At 37.8% G+C, this 22,344-nt stretch overlaps 1 protein-coding gene across 1 annotated transcript in view; it reads right to left on the bottom strand.

Annotated features, from left to right (window-relative positions):
* The window catches only part of LOC149282518 (cytoplasmic dynein 1 intermediate chain 1-like), a 150,107-nt gene extending 129,406 nt beyond the window's left edge, over positions 1-20,701 (bottom strand). Inside the window, exons 1-5 of the mRNA XM_089498084.1 lie at positions 20,594-20,701; positions 19,581-19,695; positions 18,699-18,789; positions 14,545-14,604; positions 13,623-13,738 (exon numbers count right to left, since the gene is read on the bottom strand). Coding sequence (XP_089354210.1) covers positions 13,623-13,738; positions 14,545-14,604; positions 18,699-18,789; positions 19,581-19,695; positions 20,594-20,701 — 490 coding nt within the window. The remainder of the gene's footprint in view (positions 1-13,622; positions 13,739-14,544; positions 14,605-18,698; positions 18,790-19,580; positions 19,696-20,593) is intronic.
* Between the last annotated feature and the right edge of the window lie 1,643 nt (positions 20,702-22,344).

Genomic DNA, 22,344 nt, shown 5'->3' with positions numbered 1-22,344 from the left:
ACCTAGAACCTTCCTACACAAAGCAAGACAAGTGGATTATTAAATGATTTGTCTAGGGGAGCCTGCTGTATAAATATGACCATGATGTATACTATACAATTCCAAAATAATGCCCCAGCGGGGACAAGGGTAAGTTACAACTAAAAACAAACCAATCCCGTTCCCGGGATCAAAAATACCCTTATTATAACCCCACCCTAAAACATAACTTTAATTAATATGTTTGTTAAAAGGTATAACCAAAAAAAGATTTTTAAAAACACCAGTGTCACCAGTCCTACCATGAACGGTATACGTCACTGTAACATGAGGGCATATGCCCACAGTTGTATAACACTAATAATATCAGATCATATATACTGTTGATGGCTGCAGTCCTAACAACAGAAATAATTGAATTATGACCAGTGACACGGGCTTATTAAAAACTCAGACGAATAGCCCCCCTGACATGTTTCGCTCCTCAGAGCTTCATCAGAGGTCTGGGCTAATGAGACCTTGTGATCTTCCCTGACAGGCCCAAGGAGGTGAAAAAGCAATGCGGGTCTGTCATGCTTTGGTATCGCATAGCCTTCTTGTGATATGAGTGTAGATAGGTGGCTAATGGGGGTAAGCCAAATGGGGTTGCAATGCCTCTTCCCTTCCCATTTATGGGGCTGGTCGGCCCATCTGCTCCTCATTCCACACCATCAACATGGATTTAATGGTTTGTTTAGATTGGTAAAAATTTTGGATTTAATCTGTTAAATTCCTCCTCTTTAGTCTTTCCACTTCTAGGACATTGAACTTTCGCAATGTGCTCTAGTAAAATCACCTATTCTAAAAAGTATTACCTTTGCTGCCAGACATGTTGGGTATTTGTTCCTAATGATGACCCTTGTATACAAGAAAGAGTTATCATTATAAAAAAAACATAAACAAATTGTAAAATATCCTTAACACTGCCTCTTGCCTTTGAGTAGCAGTCAGTGTGATTGCTGTTTTCAGGAAATGCATACATCATTGATGCCGTCTTGCCGAAGTATGGTAGTTGAGGCCTGTTACCAAACATCTTTAAAAAGCCTCTGGCCACACTTTTAACCACACTTCCTAAACCTAAGTGTCACGCTTTCCTCATTTAAAATTTTAGGAGGTATCTGGTAGGTGGTGTTAAAATATTAAAATGGCATCTGAAATTCAATGGCCGTGGAGCACATTTGGGTAGAAACATAGAATTTTACAGCAGATATTAACATCGGTCCCGTTTGTCTGGCGGTTGTTCCGTGAAGTAAACCTTAATCGGTCCTAGGTCTCGTCTTATTTTGAGGCCTATACCATGCATATTTATGTTTCCTCACTGTGTTAACGTCTACCACTTCTTTATTTAGTCATTTTGTAACTCAACTCCAGCTGTTGAACCATAATGTGTATCCCCTATAAAATATACCTCATTAATGCATCAGAGCATGTTACTATGCGTGTGCAATTTGAAGGCCTACTTGGTATATCTGTAATATACATTAATTAAAACGAAAACACGAAAAAATAAAAGTACAACTTTTTAATGAAAAACATGTAAGGCATAATTAAAAAAATGCAACATCCCAACCCTTTAAACTTATAACCTACTGCAAGGGGCAGTTTCCAGAGGAGTCATTTCCTGCCCAGCTTATGCTGCTGGTGTACATATCTGGTTCACTGCCTATAATTACAGCTTTAATATTGTTAACGTGGCAAACGAGTCCCACTGCACATGAGTAAACACATGCCCACTTCACTGAAGCTCCTTTTAATGACATTTCAGGCTCCAGCAAGCAAAATGATTTTGGCTTTGTACATAGAGGCAGTAAAATTGGGCTTGTACCCCTGCCAAGAAGACATTTGTCCAACTCGGTGGACAGCGGACAATTACTCGAGAATATCTTTGAGGCCTGTAACTGATATTTATCTAGTGAATGAAATCAGTGTTGTGTCAGCAGTATGCTTCTGCCAGATCCCGTGGCCTCTTCTGGTTTGGCTCTCTCTGCTCTGGACATCTCTTAGCCAAGCTGACGTGGCTGCTTTAAACTTGAAGCACTAGTGTTTTTTATACTCATTTTGACTTTACTGTATATCAACTTACAGTACTGAGGTTCCGCAAGCCGGATAAAATAATATATGTTACTCATTCCTGAATTACGGTTTCCCTTCTGTAATTACAGTTCTGTAAGCGTTTTTAACCATGATCATGCTAATATAAGAACGAAGTTTAAATATTTCATGCACTCTGCATCATGTTGTACATGTTGGACTGTTTACCTATGGTAATGTTTTTACACATTTTTTAGGATGCTTTTAATAACTCTATTTTATATTTTAAGAAAGTTACATTTTGTTAAAGGGCTTATTCACAAAACCATTAGTTGCAGGTTGGCTAAAGGAAGATTTTATCTCACAAATTAAACTATGCATAGTACAGGGACGCAATTATAGAATAAAGCTCTTTGTATCAATTGATTTTTCATTTTGTGCATAATTTACATTTATTTGGTACTCATTTACTCTCTTTTTAGCACATTTAAGGCTTATTTACAGGGGAGGGCTGGCAGCCTAAGGCCTGGGAGGCAAGTCAAGTGAAGTGGCCCATTGTGCCACGAATCAGCCCACCATACATGCCCATCTTTTCCTGAACGCATAGTCATTATAAAAATACAAATATGATTCAAATGTGGTTTAACATAAGTAAATTTAATAGCAACAAAGGATGGTAAAAAAAAAAAAAAGCAAAACCTAATGTCCCCCTGATGCTCAGCCAGTTAAATGTCCCCCATGATACTGGCTGAGGATTATGGGAAGTATAGTGCACAGCAGCAGGGAAATTTTAAAGGCTAATATTAGTACCCTACCAGTACAGTAAAGTGGGCTGACTGGGGACAGAGCTGACACTGAACAGCTGAATAGGGACAGCAATGACATGGGGGGCTGATTGGGGACAGAGGTGGCACTGGGAGGGTCTGATTGGGGACAGAGGTGACACTAGAAGGGTCTGCTTGGGGACAGAGGTGACACTGGGAGGAGCTGATTGGGGACAGAGGTGGCACTGGGAGGGTCTGATTGGGGACAGAGGTGACACTAGAAGGGTCTGCTTGGGGACAGAGGTGACACTGGGAGGAGCTGATTGGGGACAGAGGTGGCACTGGGAGGGTCTGATTGGGGACAGAGGTGACACTGGGAGGAGCTGATTGGGGACAGAGGTGACACTGGAAGGGTCTGCTTGGGGACAGAGGTGACACTGGGAGGAGCTGATTGGGGACAGAGGTGACACTGGAAGGGTCTGCTTGGGGACAGAGGTGACACTGTAGAGCTGAATGGGGACAGCAATGACATGGGGGCTGATTGGGGACAGAGATGACACGGGGGCTGAAATGGGGACAGAGATGACACTGGGGAGCTGAATGGGGACAGCAATGACATGGGGGCTAATTGGGGACAGAGGTGACACTGGGGAGCTGAACTTGTGAACACAGACACAGAGATTTCTTTTTTTGTTTAATAATTTAAAAAAGCATTATGTTGTTTGTCCCCCACGGACACACTTACATACACACACATACCTATTGTTTTTAACGAATACAAAAAAAAATATTATATAGCTTGTACAAAAATAAATTGGTTTACTAACCTTCTACTTCCACTTTTTGGGGGCTTTCGTCTAGACCTCCATCCTCTAGTAGCAATAGACCGTTTTCTATGTATACAGGATGTCAGTGACACGACATCCTGTGTGAGGGGTGAAAGCTCCGCCCCCTCGCACTCACCTTTCACCCCTCACGCTGCTCCCATCACTTGGCGGCCATCGCACACGGCCGCTGGGTGCTGATGCCGCCGGCCGGCTCTACTTTAATACTTTTTTTTTAATTTAATAGCCGATCCGGCTTGCCATATTAAATTTAAAAAAAATAAGTATTAAAGTAGCGCCGGCCGGCGGCATCAGCACCCAGCGGCCGTTTAGATTAGATTTTGGGCGGCCTGGGGGGCAATTGTTCCCCGGCCCAGCCCGCCCCTGCTCATTTACTAGAAATGGGGAAGAGCAAGATAATTTTTTCGGTTTCTTCAAATATTGCAAATATGCGCTGATTTTCCTTTTTTGCTGGCTTTTTCTAAAAAATAAAAGTAAAATATATATGTGTATTTGTTAAATCTAAATTAAATCTTTCCCAACACATTAATTTTTGCCAGTATAAAACAGGTGGCAGAGATTAATAATGAGATCATTAAGATTTTTAACATGCCTTTTTAATCAATACAAGGTTTTTACATGATGAACAATCTGCGCGTTTGCAGATGTTCCCTTTGGTATAGGGGAATCAGTATTTCGAGTGTAACTCGGGGATTCTTGCTTCCTAAGAATAGCTAAAGGCAATGTCCAATCAAACACTGTCATGTACTTTCTAGTAAATACAGGCGTTCTACTAGAAGGAAATTCCTACAATATTAATTCTGATCAGGCTTCCGGAAGCTCCGGTTAGAAAGTATAATCAATTATTTCAACAAGAATTTGAAATCACATGGCAAGCAGATGCTCTGAAAGTGTGGACTAGAAGAAAAATCATGATGTGACCATTGCAAAGCTTTCAAGACTCATATGCCAACATATGTCACCTTCCAAGAAAGTGGGTAAAGAAATCTACAGACTAAATTATCTTTAACTATACGTTAGCTATGAAAAGTAAGTGCTACAAGCCAGCACAAATCATTTTATAGATAGATAGATAGATAATGATGTACCTTCGCACTATCTGCACCACTATCCTTACTGTCATGTCTGCCCCCACCAGAGGCACTTACCGCAGATGTTATTCTGCCTGGAGTGCGGCCAACAAGAGGTAGAGCCCTCTGTTGGGGAAAACTAGGGCTTAGAGGATCCAAACAGTAAGGAGGCCTCGGTGAAAGCAGGTAAGTACTGAGTGGTGAATGCAAGGTTCGAGGACAAACGTAGGATAGGTGTAAAGGGTAGCTGTGTCGGTACGCGTAGTGGACAGTTGTACAAGCCAAGGGTCAGCACACAGGTCAGGTAGTCAGACAAGCCAAACTGGTACGCGTAGAGGACAAGTAGGAGCACAAATCCGCTAGGCAAAGGAATGGTCAGGCAAGCAAAGGGTCAAAAACACAAAGATCTAGCAATCCTGAATGCAGTTCACAATAAAAGGCCTCAAAAGGGTGCCAGCAGAGCGCATTTCCGGAATTGTAAGACCGCACATCAGAACCACGTAATAGCCGTGCCCCCAGTGATCATCCTGCGGGATCCTAAAGAGTGCGGAGGATGGGTAAGTATAGGTCTCTTGGGGTACCCCAAGACGAAACCCCAGACACTCTGCACCAGCGGGCAGGTGCCCACCCACCAGTAGCAGGACCCCGGGAAGCAACACTTACTTCTGGGAGTCTGGCTATGATGTCATAACCCAGCTCCCCACTTTTAAAAAAAAGGCGTGGAAAGCAAAATATAGAGAACTTTGCCTCCATAGTGTTAACAGGCCAGTAGGGGAGATCAGGGACCTCCCTTTTAACCAGCCCATTGAGTAGTAACCTGAGTCTCCCTGGACATGCCACCCCAGAATATGTCACTGATTAGGTATCTACGGATCCTTTAGATTGTGTGCCAGTGGAACTCTGTCGAAATTAACTCCCAGCTCCATCACATTTGGCACTTCCTAATGATTGAAAAACTCACTGCCTATCCACATGACACAATGATCTGTCAACGAGGACCCTGGCTCTTCAATGGATACGCTATATCACCATAAAGTATTTCCAATAAAGCAAACCAATGAACCTCTGTATTTTGCTTTTTTATTTTGTAAGTAATTAATGCCCGGTTTTGGAATTAGGAACGATTTAACCTTTTTCCTTAGCGTCACCCCTTATGGTGTAGCTGGAGAAAATCACTGGCCTTGTAACAGCTTCTGCAGGTTTATTACTGCTTCTAAGGCACTGCTGATAAAATGCCGGGTATGCGGAAACCCCACATATGGCTCCTATTGCCACCAACCTTGACAATGTCATCACTGTTTTCTTCAATGTCTTTTTTTTGCTGTACATATTACCCCAGAAAATAAGAAAAAATATATGTATTACCTGCATTTTTTATTTATAGATCAAGTATTTATTTTTCCTTTCATTATAATGCTATCCATTTTTTTCAGTGTTCTCACAATATGTCACTATATTGCATACATTCCTTTAGTAAGTGGATTAATAATAGCTTTTTTTGAATTCCCATTTACAGTTCCACAGCAGCCACTGTTTTTGGCACTGATTTCAGCCACAGCAAGATTATGTCTTATGTGTAATCTTATGTGTACGCTTTGTCGTTTGCAAAATAAAAATAATATTAATGAAAACCAATAAATATTAACAATCAATATCCTTGAACGGTCAAGCTTTTATATCAGATATTTAATATTATGAGTATAATAGGATAGTCTGTCACTGGACAGTGCTTTTATTTAGCTTTATGTTCAAATTGTGCCAGCTGTAATATGTTGAATGTCACGTGTTATAGTATGCAATGTATCTGGTATTTGTATAGTTTGTGATAACATAAACGTGCCCACTTTGTACTAGTAAAGGTACTGTAGCTCTCAATAAATGGTGAGACTCCCCAGAGGTGTAACTACAGTTGGGGTAGATAAACAGCTATCCAGGGTGCAGCCGAGAGTCAAAGCAGAGGAACCCATCGTTATAACAGGATATCGGGGATCACACATGGCAATCATTCCCACCGACAAAATTTCCTAGTTACTGCAAGTGCATTCAATGCCATATAACGGTAAGATTCTTTTTTATCTTGTAGATCACCTGTTCTGGATTCCAATAATAATAACCACTTTGCTCGTTCATTCTCACAAATGAAATAATGTCCACAGCTGCAGCGTGGTAGACGATTGCTCGGCCAATGATTGCTGCTTGGCTGACTAGCTGCCTATATTCAATGAATGAAGTTCCAATGTACATATTTATGAATGACCAATCATCTTAATAAAAAAAGCTCACTGTCCCTGAGAAGAAGCACATTTGGAGATGATGGCCCTATTCGACAACCAGTGGATTTGAAGTTTGGACATTGTAAATGTAAAATCGTGTATTATGTTTCAATTCTGGACAAAAAACAAGAAAATGTTGACCATAAGCAGGGAGCCTGTGAGAAAGTAGATTGCAATTAGATGTTTGGGTGTGTATCTATAATTTACTTCTGTTCACTAAGTTTAATATGAAAATAAAAATTGGAAAATCAGTATAAAGATACTAATTGATAGGAGCTAAAGTGCAGTAAAGAATTACTACAAATGGATAGATCAGGAGGTCTAAACTAAAATATTATATACTTTCACAGTTTATTTCCTTTCTTAAGGGTTCAACCTTGCTTACAAAATTGTATTGATGCCTGGGTCAGACATAACTCTATAATGAACGTGAGGCAATTCCAAGGACCAAATACATTTTGAGGCTTTTATAGCAGGAAAAACAGGCAGACTAGATGGGCTTGAATTATTTTAATCTGCCATCAAATTCTCTTTTTCTTGGTTTGCAGTTAACTCAAGGACACTTGACTTTCTCACTTAAGGTGAACTAAGAGAGTTAAAATAATGAAAGCAACAGGTCTGGCACTCGCGCTTTCCTTTATTTCAGATGCGTTTCTTTCTTCATTTGGATTTACTTATTTGTGTTAAACGAGCAAAACACAGAGCAGGCACCGGCTTCCTACTGATGGCATAGTCTTTTACTCTTGCTTTACAGCCAATAAAGCAGCCCAGGACTTTATCTTACTGAACTATGAAAGCTTGAACTAATTTCCAGTTGGAACCCTTGGGTTAATGAATCTAAGAGTTGTTTTTTCAACTCGCATCAATTTGACTCTCCTGCCATCAACAGTATGCAGTTTGAGAGTGATTTTTTTTTTTCAAGTGCAAATTCAAGTTTCCACTAAAACTAAAACTTTTTTGCCAAGTCAACATCTATTGAATAGACCCCTTTGTTTTCTTTTGAGTTATCGCAAATACTACATACCTTCCTACTTTCGTAGTAACTCCAGTAAAACCCAGGCTTCTCACAAAATGATGTGGGAATGCATATCTTACAGAAACATTGGCTAAATTACAGAATTTCAAGTAGGCACTACATGGGAATTATGTGGTAAAAAAGTGGAACACATTAAAATGATAGCTCTTTGAATGTTGAAGCATCCAAGTGCTCCTTAGCACCACCAGGAGCTATCCTTGGCAGACGCCAAGTTAATACAATATTACTAGTTTTATATGACCTTCTGGTGTTATAAAGCTGCCAGAAGATTTTAATGTTAAAACGTACTAATCAAATGAATTTTAATTACATCCATTGCATAACCAATGGAGTATCATTCATGTATGCAATCAGGAAAGCCACCTACTGGTAATCGATTTTGCAGAAATGACTCAAGTTTGACACTTTGGTAATAAACTTGTCCTTTATATTATGAGAAAGAGTAAAATTACAGTAATATAAGACTTAAATATGCACCAGAACATAATCAGATATGTTATAAGAACTCTGTAGGTGCTACCTAACTCTTCCACTGGCAAATGGAAACAAAGACAATACGTGAAAAAAATAAAATAAAAAATTATATATATATATATATGTAGATATTTTGTTATGTTTTTTATATAACGCTACTAAGAAAGGGAAATTATGAAGATGTTTAGGAAAAAGGTGGGGTAAGAGGAGTGGGTGGACAACTGGTGTTGCATTAACGTTAAAACTTGAGAAGTCCCACGTTCTTAGATTCCCATATCTTAGATCTGTGGAAGAGGCCATTTAATTGAATCAATAAAGTGTTTTAGTTCTGAATGAACTTAATTTCCACCATTTCAAAGCAAGAGACAAGGGGGCTTTATCTGGATTAATAAAAACAGGAATATCGTGGAATGGTTAATATTAACATTTTATTTTCATCCTTAATTGTGTAACCATGTTATTTGTAGGGCTTTTACATATATATCGATTTAAAGCAAGTACATATTTTAAATATGTAATTGCCTACTCTTCAAATCTTAAAAAGTGAATCACAGAATGCATCCAAATCTGGAACACCATCAAATACATGGGGCTCCATCATCTCTGGCGATGAAACACAGGTTTCCCAAACTGGCTTTTTTTGGAGCTGGGATACAAATGAGAGGTGGAATTCATTTTCCTGAGATCTATGTATCACATTGTATGGGTTTGCCATTTTCTCCAGCTGTTGTAGACTAAAATTCCCACAATGTTGTGATAACCTAAAGCCCACGAGCCCTAGGTTCTCCATCTTTGCATTCTGACATGCAGAAATCTTTTTTTTAACAGGTATCAAAAACAAGTCCCATGTGATTTTGAAAACTGAAAGATGTGTTTAAATTCAAATTAAGTTTTAAGAGGAAATCACAGATCCTAGGGAATGTCCACTACTGATTTACACTGAATATTTTCCACTCATTAGAGTGTGGAGAAAAAATTAAGTATTTGTATCCAAGTCTTACAACTTCTATTCGTTCAGATACTTGGTGTAACATAAATAAGCACATTCTTATTTCATATGTTTGAGTCTTTGATAAACTGCGAGAGATCAAATGCTGTCTATAAAACATATGAACTAGAAATGTGTATTGTATGTAAATAAACCGAGTGCCATTAGTATATTTAACTAATTGCAAGGAGATGGTTGTGGCAACGATCTTAAAAGAGTGATTCACTGCCTAGTGCCTTCTACTGCCAATAACTATGTCCAAGCAGACATGTTTAATCCCAAAATACTGAGTTTCAGGTAAATTGAGATTTCAAAGCACCAAAGTACCAATGATCAACACAATACACTACGCACTAGAAGCTTGTTTGAGCGACACTCCCCAAATGCTTTATTTGTGTCCTCCTAACCCTGTCCAGTTTGCCCATTACACAGCACTCTGGAATATTATGGTGTTATATAAATCAAAATATAGTAAGGGTCAGCTTTGCCCTTCATGTTGCATAGTTAAGCAGGTAACTTAATTCACCTGCAATTCTTGGTTAAGTGAAGAAACCTCAGATTAAGAGTACGACCCAAACAGAGAGTACGAGTGTCCTAGGAGGACAGCTAGAGCTTTGGGCAGCTCATCAAACATATGCTCATTTAAAATATCATGGCTTATACCCAACTCTGGGCAAACATTTCTCCTGACAAATCCGATATTGTTCAGCAAAAAATCAGGTGTGTGCTTTTGGGGTCAATTTTTCTACTGCTGTTCTACCACCCTTTAACACAACAGTTTGCCTCTAGGCAAAATAACATTAAAATAACATTATTAAAAATGATTTACTGTGGTTATACCTGTAGCCACTGGGTATTCACTTTGAAACTTTGAAACTTAAATTGGGACTCCACTCTAGATATAATTTACCCAAATAAAAAAATAACCAGTCCACAATGTTTTTGTGTTTATTTTATTAACTAATTTTACAGTGATTTACATGCAAGTGACTGTAAGAAAATGTCAGCTGAGGACAGGATCTCACAGATATGTCCAACATTTTTTCAGTATATAAGAATGACTCCACCAACAACAGCAGATCGAACATCCAACACCATTAATACGTCTCAGCCTTCACTAAGCTTGAACGTGAGTTTGAGGATGTGTCTCTTGACACAGTCAGATGGTTAGTAATTTTCCCTATACAGTCTGCTGGCAAAGACCACTGTCACACATTGACCATGTGTAACTAGCTGTCTACAGTCTTACAGCCTTCTTGGGATCACTGCAGCTTCTCATAACATCCCGTCATGTGTCCTGTTATTGTAGCATATTTTGGATTGCATGATGCAGGAATACAATACTCATTCATGGATCAAGATGTTGTTCTACAGCAAGTTTCTTTCTTCTGCATGTATATCCTCTGAACACTGCAGCCACTATGACTTTAATCGTTGCCTCTATTACACATGTCCTTTACCTAACTAGTAAGGTATTTACTCATATGGTGGCATAAGATGAGCAGCTACAAATTAATTTTGTATCAGATGCAGCATAAATATTCTAAAGATGGGTGAGCGGAGTTAGGACAAAGAAATATTGCACCTCTGGTCAACTATGACTCATCTATATGGTTCCAGGAGTTAATACCCCCTACCATGACAGTTTTCTATATTGTATATGAAATGTACATATGAATATAATATTAATATATCATTAAAATACTTTTAAATAGATTATATTTAGAATGTTTTCCAATCATTTGTAATCACAATCTGAGCTTCATTAATAATATAATGCAGATTGCATCTGTTATACATAGAAAAGAGAGCGAGGGGTCTGTTTTATTAAATGATTCTATAATCATTAATTTCTCCCCAAAAGTTTTCTACTTCTTGAACAATAAGTGTATGGTGTATGATGTTAAGGAACACATGTGCATTGTATCAATTTTTTTTAGATCTTTCAAAATGCATGTTTTCTTTGAGTTCTGCTGCCATCCTCAGGAAATTTGCAGGACAGCAGTAGGAGGAAGTCTATGAAAACAGAAAGAGCTGTATTTTGATCTTATATACTAGTTTAGAAAAAAATATGCTTTGCCACAAACTGTACATTTTATTGTGTAAATGTAGTGCCCAACTCCTTGCCTGAAATACATGGTTATATACATAAATACATGTACGGAAAGTGTTGTGAAAGCACGCAGTCTAGAAAGAGGTATAATGGAATAGAGGGGTGAAGGCACTTTGTGGCCTAAGATTGATGTCAATACTGAGAGAGGCCCAGGTTTCAAAGAGGAATCAGATGAGAGCAATGTGTCTGCTTCAGGAATTGGTGCAATGCGAGTGGTTGGGAAAGTATCTGGAGATAACTGCAGATATATCTGCAGGTCGGTGTTATTGAGGGCCCTTTGGTCTTGAGGCTTCTTGAAGATGAACTTCTGAATCAGATAGCATGTAATGATGGCGGGATAGATATATATTTACCGTATTTCCCCATGTATAAGACTTTTTTCAAAAAATGTGGGGTCTAAAAACTAGGTGCTACTATTTCCCTGCAGTCACACTGACAATTGGCCCTGCCCCTTTCTGATCAACAGTCCCTCCCTGCAGTCACACTGACAATTGGCCCCGCCCACTTTCTTATAACATCCACATGGCCCAGCAACTCATCTAACAGTAAGTATAACATTAATATTTGGGCTGCTGAAAGTTAGGGGAGGTAGAGGTTCATTTAGGGCCAGTTATGGTTAATGGGGTCTTTAGGGTTAATTTAGGGGCGGTTAATGGATGGGAGTGATGAGGATGATGAGTATGAATTTTATGATAAATAAAACTTGAGTTCAATAACTATGTAATACATTTTTTTTTAAATTTCGGGCCCCAAAATGAAGGTGCGTCTTATACATGGGAGCGTCTTATACATGGGGAAATACAGTAACTGGCAGAGGTATTCAAACAGGGCTGGGTGGATGAAACACAGAAAAAGAAGATGGAAAGGCAAGTCAGAGTAATGCATGCAGGACAAGAGTGCTTTCACATGCTAGTTGTGACTTGTGTGAATGATGTGTGAATGCCGACGTGTTTCACTGGTGCCAGGCTCTAGTGAGTAGTACTGAAATGTTGGATCTAAGAAGAGAGGGCTTCTGATCGTTCAGTCTTTTGTGATGTTGAGCTAGCAAGAATAGATTAGAGCGGGGGCTCACTGGTGCATCATGAGTGTAGGGGCAGTACTGAAACAAAGAGAATCTGTTTTCTAAAATGGGGTATAGGTAGAGAAGAGCTGATTAACTAGAAGTAGGCTTTGGAATTTCCCCCATCTGGGGTAGTGGGGAGGTGCAGTAGGTCAGATAGATAAGATCTAATACAAAGGAGAGCTAAAGAACATTTGTAGAAGAGGGATGTAATCACATAGAGATGAATATGTTAGTCCAGTGGATAAAGAAAGACAAAGATACAAGACTATTGAGTTAAGTGGGTAAGTTATAAAAGGGCAAGTGGATAAATGGAAACATTCTCATTCATTCTTTATATGTATATACACAGGCAGTGGTCTCAGTCTAGTATGGTTGGTGTATATTAATGTATTTACAAAATTTAATGACAAGCTTTGGGAATTATTGCTATAAATGCTACAATATACAGGATTAATTATTGGTTTATTTTAGTTTTCCTTTACTGATTCTGTGCATACAATAGCCACTTATTCAGGTCCTACCAAATTTGTAATTATTATTAAATTATTAATCATGTTTTCCTTAGCATTTGAAAGATAATTCCAAATCCCAGTAGAGGGCGGTCAAGACCCAATAAATCTTCATTAAATCTACACTTTTCTATGGAAAGAAAAACTATTGTGAGGAACCCATTAAGCATAGGAACTCCAAATTCAAATGGTTAAATAATCTGCTGTGATTTGCTTTACACTTCAATTTTGTGTCAGATATGATACATTTTCCTGCCATAAAATATTCAAACATTGCTCAGTCCTCAGTTTTACATTGCCTTAGGGCTATCCCCTGTATGTCTAAATTTCTCATTATATTAAAAACACTTTATCTCTCCTTGGTTAAGGCAAAACTCATACAGCATATGAATCTCAGTGAGTTGCAACAGATATCACAAAAAAAAAGTTTAAAGTCACCTTCAACTTGGTGGGATGTCACTGGGGTCTGCGTCTCCTTTGAATATGTAACCACTTCCTTAGGTAAGAAGTCAACTTGGGTGATCTTTGATACTCCGAGCTTCGTAAGTCTTCTTCTAGAACAAAAAACATAATAACAGTAACACTTTTCTAAAAAATAAATAAACATTCTAGGACTATATATTAATAAGGCATATAACATTTAGTCCAAGGTAGATAAGTATCATATACTTTCTAATATCATATGATACAACAGCTAAGCCCTGTCAATTTCAACATCAAGCCTATGAAGAAGAAGGTTTTTTAATTGCAAACCTGAAACATTGAGCTGAACTTTGTCTAAAGTGCAATTCATATTATTGGATTCTTAAAGATCAAACTGGATTATCCTAAAATCTTACAGAGAAACTGGATTATCCGAAAATCTTACATATAATATGCAGAGAGGAGGCATGTATTACACAGAAAGTACAAAATAACAGCACATTTTCCTTAAAGGCAGAAATGTAATTCTAAACTGAGCATGTGTTTTATGCTTGAGTGTGTGTATAGTAGCAAGATTTTATAGTAGCTTTTTAGAAGATATTTCTTTGTAACTTGGTGTATGATTGATATGATTGAGTAGTAACATAGTCCAACATTATAACAAACTGTTATTTTAAAAAAGTGATAAATTCATACTTTATGAATTTATGATGACCATTGGAAGTGCTCTCATGTCATCATACCCAACAGCAATCCAAAGCTTTATGAATTCACCCAGGTATAATTTATTTTTATTGAAACAAAATGAGAAAGCCAGACATAAAGACTCTTTTAGCCATCTACCAACTCATCTGTGTACCATACTGTAAAACATTAAATGTTCCATTGCTTTCTGTTTAAATGACTAAATTGTATACATACACAGGTGCAAACGTACCCGAGCTCAGAGTCGGAGTGAAGCTGTAACACAGAAGGATCCGTGTCCCATTGCAGGGTCCTGTGTATGTTCAGTGAAACAGACAGGGACCAAGAAAAGATAAACATATTTATTACATAAACATATTTACCAGCTACTATTACACATTACTAAATTCAGAGGTCGGTGTCAGCATGTTCATATAAAAAAAAAACATGAATTAGCTCATGCAAGCTTGAATGATGTACAATGCTTGATAAGATTAATGTATGAATACCAAACTTCCCAATGACGCAGAGCAGCTTCCAGGTACAAACCAATATCAGTCCATCGACGTAGATCCAGTCTCTTTACTTAGTTTCCCTCAAATAAATAAACAGTAGGCTTTTGGACGACCTAGAATGTTTTATTTTATGGGGGAAGGGGCTGCTATGTTGTACAGAAAGTTATAAGTATTTGGCGAAAAAAATATTTTCTGTTGCCACAGCAAGTTCTGATTAAACTGGCTTGTATTGAATTTTAAAAAAAGTAATTAAGAATTTGTGGACAAATACAATGACAGAATACAATAATGATAAAAATGTATGTTTCCGTTGCATTTTTGAAAGTAGCTTAATCAAGGGACAGGGAAATCTAAGTCATCCCCTAAAGTATATCAAAAAGTTTTGTTTTTTGTCCCCCCCCCCACACTTTTTGTGCCATTAATGTGAACAAGAATTCCATTAGCATATCCGACTAAAAATGCTCATTAGGACTGTCCAGATCTAAAATGTGATCTAAAACACAACTAAAATGTTGTTAGAATTAATAGGCATGGACAGCAAAATGTTACTGTATTTTTCTCTTAGGAAAAACCCTTAACATTACATTTCTTTTTTGAGCTTTTTTATTGCATCTCTGGAAATACCACAGTGGATCATGTGGCATGCCCAAGGATGAATACTTTTTTAGAGAGCATAACGGGTCTTGGTCCCGACTGTGGTCACTTTCTTTTGCTCCTTGGCCGTCCTTCTTCAGAGGGAGTAAAGCCAAGGTTCCAAAGTCTCGCTCCGGTCCTCTGGGAACATCCAAGTCTACTGGTGGCCTTCTGACCAGGGGGTGGGGGGCTGACATTTTTGTAGCATTTAAACAAAGCAAGCAACGGGAGCCGAAGAGCCTGCCTTTCTTGTTGGCCAGAGTGGTGTGGGAAACTGACTGAGAGGTAGGTCAATTATGGGCAAATGTCTAGTGCGCCAGTATCTTCTACTTCCCATCCAATCATTCAACGTGCAGCAGTCCCCTCAATACATGCATCTAAATGCTGCAATGGTCTCGCCAGCTTATGTAAGACTGTAGCTTGCAACTGCACGTTGCGTCATTGATTGATGGCTAGCCTTAAACTTCCTGGGCCAGTTGTTATCCCCAGCATGTTCCTGTCTGCATGCCACAATTTTTCTTATTGTTGTGTTGTTGTAATTTGTATTGCATATGAACTGTCCTTATAGGTGAACACCTATATGATACACCAATGTCATTTTTTCCTCTATTAAATCGGGATGCTCCCATGTGTGTACTTTCTATGGGGTACATTATTAAAGGGAGCAGTCACTTTCCTGATTATATCAGATCCTAATTCTTGAACCTGTGATAACATACCATTTTATTTTCACTTACGTAAGAGTAAGAAAAATATATGTTATTTTTGAGCTGATTCTACAAATCATTTTCATCTTTGCCTCTTAATGACAATGGTTTTGTGTTATAAATTGCAACACTGGGCTGACAGCAGGAAAGTTGCATGGACTGCCCAAGGCTTTGTCTTTGGTGTCACATTTGAAAAATAATAAGTAAATCAAGATAATTCCAATATAAAATCAGTGTTTGATTCTATTAAGTTTTATCTAGGACTTTAAATGCTGCTGGCTTTAGGTTAAGGAAGAAAAATCTCAGATTAATTTAACTTAAAATGGAAATAAATAGAGTTTGATTTTATTTTGAAACAAGCAACTTTGCCTTTTCTAATATAACCACAACAAAACCACAGTTTTCGCATTTAATAACTTTGGAGCTCTTGCATGATGAAACCTGCCATTCCACGTTTTTGTTTTTCTAAGTCAGCAAATGTGCTTGTATTACTCATTTTCGTTTTATATATATATATATTTTTTTGGCTCTCATCATCTGATGGGGTTAGGCGTAACTCAGTAGCCTTGCCAGTCTTGGCATTAGTCCAGGTCACCAGTGTTTGAGGGCTGGCTTCTGAACTGGCTAGTACAGGCTTTTTTTAAAAGCACTATTCTGCTTTACAGAAAATATTTATCTCCAAACAAATGCATAATTCGTAAAAAACGCAAGTGCATTCTTACCCAAGCAGGCCACTCTGCATATTCCTAGGAAATAGAAACGCCTTATTATTAGTAGCAGTCAACAACATTAACTTGACGTATCGTCATTTGAGATGCAGAACACGTTTAATGGTATGGTCCAGATTTAACAGAGTCTTCTGCATAACAATTCATTAAACATTACTTCTCCTATAAAATGCTAGCTACTGGATCTTATGTAAATGAAAAACAAAAATCATAAAACATTTTATTATTATTGGTAATGTATTATTATTATTATTATTATTATCATTTATATACCACCATCATATTCTGCATGACTGTATAATTTAGGGGGCTGCTATGGCACTGAGCTTGTAGGGGGGTCCACATGAGTTTATTTTCCATGTTTTCAAGAAAACATATGCAGGGAGGAGGTGGACACACAATTTGCATAGGGCCCTAGAAAAAGCTGGCCATCCCAGTGCCGACCATGTCTGAACACACCCAGTGCAGCTTATAAATAAAGAAATATTACAAAATATGGTGTGGCCAAGTATTGCTAAAAGTCGTATCTTTGTGTAAAACAGCTACAAGGAAAGGCAGAATTAGACGACTTCTAGGGGGAAAATGAATGTTTTCATCAAATAAGAAAAGTTTACTTGTCAGTACCTGTCAATCTTCATTTTCTACACATTCTAGACTTGCTATACTATTAAAATGCTTTCATTTGATAATGAGGTAGAAAAAATATCTCATTCAGCCATGGTCACCATATGTTTGCAAAATAATAATTTTGGTAACAGCTTGTTGAGCAAAGATAGAGGACGCTGGATAGTGTCCAACGACAGAAACTCCAGATTTGTGAACTGAATCAGCGTCTTATATTTATTCATTGGAATCATCAAGAGATGACACAGTTAGTACAGACTTAATAGCCTTCAATTGAAATTTCCTTGTTTTGTCAACAATCACTCGGCAGTACTATTTTGTATTCATAGAACTGTATAGGCGCATCAGCTGCATTGTTATTTCATTATAGGATAATCATCCACAATTCACCCAAAAACAAAACCGTCTCCTTGTGTACGGGCAATTTGATATAATATTGATAAACACAAACAATGTTCATTTTAATCTTTTCACTACTGCATTATGTTACGATACATTTACAGTAAAATTATATATGACTAATAAATAAATATATATATATATATATATATATATATATATATATAGTATTAATTTAATACATTGGTTTGGACTCTCATATAAAGGAGTTGACTGTTTCATTGTCAAAGCTTGTTTTTGTGATGCACAGATGTAAGTGATGATTTGGGAATGCATTTAAATGATAATTGTCTTGAATTAGACACACTTGTATCTACAGTGGATGTCGGCATGAACAAGATGGCATGTCCGTTATATATTGTAATGAACTGCCGGTGGGCAGCATGCAATAAAAATATGATATGAGTTACTTCCAGCAATAGTTTGAAGGGAAAAGGTTGCGTAGCTGATTGCAAGAATAACACATTAAATAGTGCCATAGCCCTTTAATCTGAGCAGTACGACTTTCACTCTGCAGTGGTATCTGTTTTATTCTCGAAGGAGAGCACTGAATAATGTAAACCATATACATTCTCTGTTAAATATCAGACCAGAGTCCAGGGAACTGGTAAAGCACTATGCCTTCCATTCTGCTGGCATCGTCTCCCTGGAACAGTTAGTTCTATAAAGTTCTAAAAAAGTTAGTTTTCTATAATGTTGGAGTTCCCTCTGTCACTTTATTGGTGAAAGGTTCACTTTCATATTTCATTCATTATGGTTATGGTATCATGCACTGGTGATATTGTCAGATATATGGCTTACCGCCCCATTATCGTGCCATCTACGGAATCCTGGCTTCCCGCTTCGCTGGGGGTGCTCACTGATTTTGAAGAGGGAGATATAGGAGTTGGGACTACGGAATGGAAACGATAACAGGTTTACCAGGTTAAAAATGGCTGCACTTGAAAACACAAGTGTACAAAAAAATAAAAGCAGCTAGAAGAAACAAAAACAGGCTAAACAAACTATATACGCGGGAAAAATAAAAGGGGAATTGAGAAAATGAGTTTGATACTAAACATTATATAGCAGAAATGGGTATAACAAAAAACGACAATTGCTAAATCAACAAGTGACTCATTAAAAAATAGCCAAATGTTGCTTGTTTCAGTAGTTTCTTTTACTTTTCTGTACCAGCCATTACATATTTATCTCTTCAATAGCATTAGTTACATAGGTGAGATCATCTAAAACTCTCTATATCACGCCATCTCTAGATCGCTTCGTCTTTAAAACAGTTACAAGGCTGTTTTTCACCATATAATGTGAAGACTTTACAGGGAAATAACCAGGTAAATAAGGATCTGAATAACTTCAATATCAACATTACAAAGTTGGTGTTTGGCCCACATCTACAAAATTAGAAGTGTTATGCTTTTAACAGGGAATTGTCAGTACTGAGCTACTACTAGCTAGCCTGGCTACAGACATGTCACGAATACAGAAGGGATGTCCGCTCTAATATGCCAGAAGAACTTGGAACTTGATGAAATGAGAAGACAACAAACCAATGGTCATTTTAGGAGTTTATATATAATACATTGATTTACTATAAAAAAAAAAAGTAATACAAAGTTTGAAAAGTGGACTGGGCACCATACTAATAATGTACACTGTAGTATAAAGAAATACTAAGGTTAGTACCTAGAGGTGGCTCTGGGGATATGCCAATACTTTGCAGTAATGCTTCTGTTTCTCTTCTCTTGCGATCCAGATCTGTATCTTCATGGATCGGTTCAGTTTTTTGCTGCATTTCTGCCTGTATAAACCAGTGTGAAAGCTGATGTGGACCCTTGTCTCAAGTCATCATGTATTAGTTATCCCTAATGAGAAGCTACATTTAACATACACATTACCCCTACTTGCACGTATAGTCATTCCAAGTCAGGTCTGGGACACAAAACTACAAACAACATTTCAAGAAGCACATGTGAAAGCAATTATATAATATGGTCTTATATGCCTAACTGCAGAACGTGTTACTGTGCATGTTGTGTGAAATCAGTACTTTGTGTGGTGTTATGTTAATGGAGCATATAAATGCAAGGTTCTCATTTTATACAAAAGTAAGCCAGTGATGTCATCATGAACAACTTCACACATGCCTGGTAACAAATAAATACAGAAGTCATTGGCAGCAGATGTCATGAGAAACAGCTTCATATTTCCTCCTTGTAAACTAGGAAGCCTAGGTAGCCCCTAGCTGCTGTCCTACAATACACCCCTCCCTGGTGGGTAGAAAGACAGGTATCATCAAAATGCACTAATTAAACCAGTGATGTGATTTATACTGTATGTTCTGTTTAAAGGATTAAGATTGGCCAGCAGCCGATAAAATGACGTACAGTAGGCATCTGCAGTAAAGGACAGAATTTACCGCACATGCAGCAATAAAGGTACATCGAAAGTTCCAAATGGCCACCGGCCCACCATGTATTAGCCCAGTTTGCCTGATGACTTGCCCAGGTCTAACTAAGAGCTCAATCTGGATTGTGATCCTCTGGGGCAAAATCTGTTTTCTGCACGAAAGGAGTTTTATGTAATTCCGCCTATATCTATTTCTTAACTCTTCCCATCCATTCGCCACTCAGACCTCAGCCTCCTTACCTCTCCTTTCAAATGAGGTAATCATATAAGGAGGAATCATATAAACAAACCTCTTTCTTCTTTCTTTCTTCTTCCTTTCGTTTCTTTTCTTCCCGTATTTGTGCCAGTCTTTGCTTTTTACGTTCAAGCTCGGCTTTTAGATCACTTTTGTCAGACATTGTTGCTTCCTGCACACAAAATAAAACAAATGATTATACATTACACTCTTAGTAGGTCGAATATACAACATGCAGCACAGTGTATGCTAGTTTACGTATCATACTATATAACAGAGACTGGCAGGCCGAGCCACACACAAGATGGTGCGAGAACTGAAATCCTGAATGAAAGGGTGAGCAGGAGTCAACTTTGTTTTAGCTTGGACTTTCCCACCCTTCACCAGCCAGGCATTGGGCCTGCGCGGAGGTTGGCTCACACAGCTATATGTAGAATTGAGATAATGAGAGATGTTGTGCTCTGCCAGCAGTTTTTCTTTATCTTAAAAGGCTTCTAGAAATAGTACATGGTTGTTGACAAATGTGTTTTTACCACTTTATTTGTATTTCTTATTTTGTTATACAAAACAAAAATCTACAAATTTTAACATTTGCAAAATAAGAGCTTTACTGTAACTACAGCAACGTTGTTGCCTTGGGGCCAATGGACCGATGGTTGCGTAGAAAGCTCTGAGCATTTTGTGCCGTAAAGAAATAAACAATAAGAAATTATTCCCACAGCAGAAAACATCTATATGTTTTTCCCTAACAGGCATAGCTGTGACCTCTCTGGGTTTGACCTGGAGTCTCCAAGAGAAGCCTTGCTCCCCAGGTCAAGTTATGTTACAGATTTAACTATGCTTTATGCAGGGCCACTCTGGTAAAAAAAAAAAAGTAAAGTAATATCAGAGGGTTAATTTGTTTGACTCTCCTGCAAGATTCCAGGTTAGTAAGCATTCCATAGCATTATTCATCTAAACTGTCATGCCACCTACTGTCATTTCTACAGAAAAAATCAAGAAAGAATGAATTGATTTTGCCTCTAAGTTTTGAGAGCAATAAACATCTGAAGATTTAAAGTGAACGCATAATTAAAACTAATGGGAAAGAATATAAATTATTTATTAGAATTTCCAGTCAACAAGATTAATTATAAAAATGTAATTTAAGCACCCCACTTAGATCAAACGTTTATTTACTGACACTGGTCATTTCCCTGTAAAGGTGAAGCATTCTAGTTGAGTTTGTTACATGGATGTCTGTTAGCCACGATGGGACACCAGTATGTCAGGAAAAGTGAGGAATTTAGAAACCTGCATTGTACTTAAATAAACATAAATGTCTCAAATACAAAACATTTTTGGGGTGATAACTTTTAAATTTGTCATTGGTAAAGGGTTAAAATTGGATAAGTCCTTGATTTTACTAAAACTCTCTTGGGTTATCCAAAACTGTCAGTCTCCTAATAGCCATAATATAATTCTGTTTCTTGCTGCTACATACACACCAATAACCAATGTATTAAAGGAAATAAGTTTGTCTTTCCTTCTTTCTTGAAAGTCACCCGGGTTCTATTCTGTTTTCAAAATGAGTGGTGACATGTTTTGTAAAGCAGAAAAGGTCAATTGAATTAATCTTTCCAAGCTATTCCAACATTTGTTGATCTACAAAAGCCGTTGATATTCATGCATTTAAAAAAAAAAAAAAAAAAAAGTGGTTTATTCTGTGCTGTTGTTTCCCTGTTGAGTCCCTCAACCCATCATTAGTTAGACAGCGACAAAAAAAATCTTGCTTTTATCTTGTAGAATAAATTAATTTCATTTCAG

This window comes from Sceloporus occidentalis, unplaced genomic scaffold (assembly GCF_023333645.1).
Source record: "Sceloporus occidentalis isolate IW3139 unplaced genomic scaffold, rSceOcc1.0.p SCAF_113, whole genome shotgun sequence".
NCBI lineage: Eukaryota > Metazoa > Chordata > Lepidosauria > Squamata > Phrynosomatidae > Sceloporus > Sceloporus occidentalis.
This window is presented reverse-complemented; position numbering and strand designations above follow the sequence as displayed.